This window comes from Saccostrea echinata, unplaced genomic scaffold, assembly GCF_033153115.1.
Source record: "Saccostrea echinata isolate AGI-Se365-2 ecotype Australia unplaced genomic scaffold, CSIRO_AGI_Sech_v1 ptg000004l, whole genome shotgun sequence".
NCBI classification, from domain to species: domain Eukaryota; kingdom Metazoa; phylum Mollusca; class Bivalvia; order Ostreida; family Ostreidae; genus Saccostrea; species Saccostrea echinata.
The window spans coordinates 8,142,374-8,148,373 of NW_026889753.1; the positions used below are offsets into that span (position 1 = coordinate 8,142,374).

The 6,000-nt window shown below is 32.2% G+C and overlaps 1 protein-coding gene across 2 annotated transcripts in view; it reads right to left on the minus strand.

The window, feature by feature from the left end:
• LOC133179114 (low-density lipoprotein receptor-related protein 2-like) overlaps positions 1-5,778 on the minus strand; it is a 49,554-nt gene extending 43,776 nt beyond the window's left edge. For both annotated transcript variants that reach the window (XM_061313856.1, XM_061313855.1), the window contains exons 1-2: positions 5,757-5,778; positions 143-220 (exon numbers count right to left, since the gene is read on the minus strand). In XM_061313856.1, coding sequence (XP_061169840.1) covers positions 143-214 — 72 coding nt within the window. In that variant the 5' untranslated portion in view covers positions 215-220; positions 5,757-5,778. The remainder of the gene's footprint in view (positions 1-142; positions 221-5,756) is intronic.
• Positions 5,779-6,000: the final 222 nt, after the last annotated feature.

Consider the following 6,000-nt stretch of genomic DNA (forward strand, 5'->3'; position numbering starts at 1 on the left):
AATTATTGTAAAAAATAAAGCAACAAAAAATCTAATGCAGTGAAGATTGCCTTATGAAATCATAATCTCTTTAAGACTGATTAATTCCTTTACCTATTGAAATAGCAAAAACAAAAACAAAAATAGAAACTATTTTACTTACACTTATACAGTTTTGTTGTCCTTGGACACAAACAGTGGATCCCAAAACTAAGGCGATGATAAAGTACCACATGTCTGCCTAAAGAAAATTTATAGATGAAAAGACGGGCAAAAATATTTTACATTTTGAATTATTAATTGGACACTGCTTTACGTCCCATTCGAGAATTTTTCACTCAAAGAGACATATACCGGTGAAGGGCTTCAAATTAAGACCTATAATCGGCAATCAGTGTCACTGAGCAGTGAGGGTTCATTATCGTGCCAATGCCTACCGTGACATTGGGTATCAGTTTTTAAGGTCTCATCCGAAAGACCCATGACTTTCACTTCCCGTGTCAGACTCTTGGCAAAGGAACAGTCACTTTCTATTGTTTACGTCTTAGGTTTGACGCAACGCCGGTGTTGTAGAGTCGTATTTCCCCCGGAAGTCTGGCTCTAGAGTGAGAGCCACGCTTCCCTGCAGGAAGACCTACTTTACTACTAATTTTAGAATCAAACTCTTCCAAAGCATGTCTTCCTCGTCCATTTAATATTGCTTTTACTAGTACTACATTCACTCTATAGAGATTACTTAGTTATAAGCCTTTACAGCGGTGCATTAATTCCCCCCGGTTGTACTGAAGGTGGGGTATATAATTGGGGCGCTTGCACTTAAAGTGGGGTATATATTTTGGGTCTGACTGTCCGTTGGTCCATTCTTCCGTTCGAATAGCTGATTTTCTGCCTAAGTGTAAAACTTTCGTTTTTGGGCGATATCTAACAAAAATTTGTGATCATGAAATGAAATTTTATATCATCATTTCATATGCCTTGGGTAAGTACATCGTACTCATATGACTAAGATAGCATGAAATAAAAGTTTATAAGACAGCGTGAACACTACTTTTGTATTAATTACTATTTTCTTTAAACATAAAAATTATATCCTCCTTTTCCTTCCAATAAGTTGACAAATTTATAAATTACCTTGATGGGAAGGGGGTGTTTCAACTCTACAGCAAAACTTAAACAAGGAAGCATGTCCCGAAAGTGGGTCTTCCGAAAGGGAATTGAATCACTCTAGAGCAAATCTTTCGGGGGGGATTAAAGCTCTAAAGTGAGACCCCCCTTATGTAGACTATGTAGGGACAATGATCAGTCATAAATACAGTAGACAAACTGCTGTTATAAATGTGAATCCAGAGCTACAGTAGTTAGAATAATTCCATTCTTTAATTTCTGGTAGTTTTTGAGTCGTCTAGCATTTATATTTCAAAAGTTGCACGTTATAAATTCCTTTGTAAAGTGACGTACTTTTACTTTCTACAAGAGAATACACCAAGTTATAGTATTTGTGTATACAATATCAGTGAGGAACAAAGCAATTTTAATGATCCTGGGAAGAACCTCTGGTAAATGTAAACCTATCTGATGAGTGAGCTTCGATGATTTGGAAAAAAGAAAAAAACTTGACATGGACTGTTAAAAATTTATTTTTACCGCTTGACCTTAGTTGTAGAAAAATATACTGTAGCATAAAAGACGTAAAGAAAACATTTGAAAATAAGCTTTTCTCTCGGAAAGTTAAGTCGCAATTAAAGTCTGATTAATATTTTACGCTTTTCATGAAAATTATAGGCCACAATTCCCCCTGGAAAATTACTTCTCTTCACACACAAATAAGAATATAAAATAGGCTTCTCTTTTATTATAATGAACTTTCAAATCAAATTGAAGGGGATATATACATTTTTAAGAATTCAACAAAAAGGATCGATAATATAAAAAAAAATTGTAAGATAACCGCTGAGAATGAAAAGAATCCATGCCCCTCACAATTAATATATATATATATATATATATATATATATATATATATATATATATATATATATATATATATATATATATATATATATATATATATATATATATAAAACTAGTAAGCCATTGCATTCACAATATCTTGCAGACACAATATCTTGCAGACACAATATATTCCAACAATCTATTGGAATTTCCATGGGTACCAATTGCGCCCCGTTATTAGCAGACCTTTTTTGTATTCATATGAAGCAGAATTTGTCCAAAATCTTGTACGTGAAAAGAAGAAAACACTTGCTGTGGCCTTCAACTCGACATTTAGATATATCGACGATGTATTGTCAATTAACAATGGCTATTTTCATTCTTATGTCGATACGATATATCCTGGTGAGCTTGAGATAAAAGATACCACAGAGTCTGACACATCTGTTTCATATTTGGATATTTTACTTGAAAAAGACGTTAATGGTAATCTAACAACCAAGCTTTATGATAAACGTGATGACTTTAACTTTTCAATCGTCAACTTCCCTTACTTATGCAGCAATATACCTTCATCACCTGCATACGGGGTATATATCTCTCAGTTGATTCGATACGCAAGAGCATGCTCTACGTATGAACAATTTCTAAAACGAGGTAAATTATTGACAAACAACTTGATGAAACAAGAATATCAGCTGTCTCGTTTAAAGTCATCATTTCGTAAGTTCTATGGTCGATACAATGACCTTGTCAGCAAATACAATTTATCATTGAGTCAAATGCTGACTGACGTTTTTTCATACTAATTGTTAGGCCATTATTTACACGCTGAATTGTCGACGGATTTTTCCGTTATTTCCCGATCATGACAAGGAGCACACGGCGGGTGTGACCGGTCGGCAGGGGATGCTCACTCCTCCATGGCACCTGATCCCACCTCTGATGTTTAGAGGTCCGTGTTTGCTCTGCTCCTATTCTGTATTGTTTAATGGACTTTTGAGCTTGAATACTGTTCGTTATCTCCATATATTTCATTCCATCCACTGAATATTATCTCCTTTTTTTCTCATTAAAACCATGGTCGTTTATTAATACCTTATCTCCGTCTCCGCTAAGCAAGCCACCTGTTTAGATTTATTGAGTATTGGCTCTTCCTTCAATGAAATATACAATGGGGTACATTTCAGTAATACAATATATAACGTATTTAGTCATCCATTCTATGATAATTAGAAAGTATAAATATAAAAAATAAAATTTATTTCTTTGTTAGATTGGGGAGTAACATTACACTAATTGCAAAAAAATTACATAACCCGCTTATGCGGATTATTTTTTTTTTTCTGCAACAGCTACAACTATAACTTTTATGGACAAAAATATAAACAATAGAAAAACTTTCTTTTTGTAAATATGGGAATAAACATAACAGCTATTACAAGAATAAATTATATAACCGCTTATGCGACTTATTTTTTCTGCCACAGCTGCAACATTAACTCCCATACCATTTACCAAAGAGGGCATTTTATTGTTTAAGTAATTCGATTTCAAATTTAAATGCGAAATGGAGCTTTTTTTCCATCAGGACATACAATCATCTTATTCTAATTTGATTGCAGTGAGTTAATTCTTTTCGCAAATAACAAAGACTTTAACATCATATATGTCTAAGGAATATAAATATCTTGAAACTTGAAGTTTCTAGAGAAGATAAAATGTCAACGTTGGTGTATGATTGAAAAATACTCACTTATGGAACATGAAATTGTTCAAACAAAGCCAAAACATAACTTTATTCTATATTCTAAAAAAAAAAAAACAGAATTAACGTTCTATCAAGATATTTGAGGTCAATATTACAATTATGCCATGACCGTTAACAGCAGAAGGAGAAGCTTCAGGATTACTGTACAAAAATATATTTGAGAAGGGGTATAAATCAGATGTGGATACTTAAAAACTCCAAGGAACTTTTAGAAAATTTGAAATAAAAAAATTGCCAAAATCATTAACGTCAAAACGTACGACTTTTTAACACAATTCATACAACCATTCCCCACGATAAAAAAAAATCCAGGCTTCTTGACGTCATAGACAGCTGCTTTTCAATAATAATGGAACTCATAAATTTACATACTTTGTCACAGGTCATTTGCAAAATTTTTGTTAAAACATTTTGATTGTACTCACAAGCACTCTGAAGTTAATATTAAAAGGATGCTTGAGTTTCTGATTTACAATATATTCTATGTAGTTTTTAGAGATCAGGTCTTCCAACAATATGTCGGAAATGCATGAGTACCAATTCCGCCCCATTATTAGCAGACCTATTTTTATATTCATATGAACCAGAATTTATACAAAAACTTGTACACGAGAAGAACAAAACACTTGCTGTGGCCATCAACTCGACATTTAGATATATCGACGGTGTATTATCAGCTAAAAATAGTTACTTCCATTCCTATGTCGACTAGATATATCCTTGTTAACTTGAAATTAAAGAAACCGCAGAGTCTGACACATCTGTTCTGTTTCACATTTGGATATTTTACAAGAAAAAGACGTTAATCGTAGCCCAACAACAAAACTTTATGATAAACGTGATGACTTCATCTTTTCTATCGACCACTTCCCTTACTTAAATAGCAATATACCCTTTTCACTTGTGTGGGGTTTATGTCTCCAAGCTGATTCGATAAGCAGGAGCATGCTCTAAGTACAAACAATTTTTTTCATACTATTTGTTTGGCTATTATTTACACGTTGAAATGTCTTAGGATTTTTCCGTTTTCCTAATCATGACAAGAAGCAAACGCGGTACGGTGGGTGTGACTGGTCGGCAGGGAATGCTTACTCCTCCATGGCACCTGATCCCACCTATTTTTAGAGGTCCATGTTTGCTCTGCTCCGAATTTGTATTGTTTCAATAGACTTTTGAGTTTGATCACTGTTCGTTATCTCCTTATATCATTAAAAAAATCATATATGCTTGAAATTTGTTCACATTAATTTTTAAAATTAACAACAAGCTGTCTAAGCAGTTGGTGATACATAAACATTTTACAAGATGAAACATCGATATAGGTTTGTTAACATTCGATGCTTTTTTTAAATCACATATTCAGGTCATTGTCAACAATTTGGTCCTTGATAAATTACAGAACATGTTGGATACTCTCATTTGTACTTCTACTTCTTGCTCTCAACAACAATAATGTAGTCTTTAATAGAGAACATATACATAAATACGCTTTATTTCTCAATTTGTTAGGTAAACCTTTTGGAGTATTAATTAAAAAAAAATTTAAGACCTTACTGATTCATAAGTAAAAGTTTGATTACCTTGAAAATATTAATAATTTTTCAAAATTCATGTTAGTGATCACAATCAAAATTGAAGTCAATGTTACATAAAAAAAATTATACATATCACCGATTTGTTTTCCAATATTTTTTTTTTTTAGAAAAGGAATGTACATATTTTTGGGTGATATAATAGTTTTACAAACTACATATAATTACATTTTATTGTGATACAAAGTATTGCAAACAAAACTCTTTTACAACTAAAATGAAAAAGCATTTCAACCAAGATACAAAAAGTAAAATGCTTACGAATAAAAAAAAATTAAAATCAGTTTAACTTCATATAGATTTATAAGTTAAGTTTTAAAAAAAAATTCTCAGAAGAATCACATAAGCCAGGAAATACAAACCGATAAAGTAAAGGTTATGTTTCGCTTTTTCATTTTGTTTTCTCAATTATATGTAATAAATTAAAAATTCGTTTAACAAGGAGGGAAAACAGACTTTACCTTTCACAAGCTCCTACCAGATTAATTGTAAATCTGTTCCTCGATGGTTGGAGAACATGATCTATTACATCATTACACTTTAGATGTATCACTTAATTACCATATTGTTTGAGGATGTGAATTTCGTATATTTAATTGTTAAGGTCAATCAAATTTAATTCACATGGGTTTTAGCTAGAGACATTCTGTCAGTCAAAAATCATACAAATGTGTTTTAGATTTTTATTTGAATTGACCTGTGTTC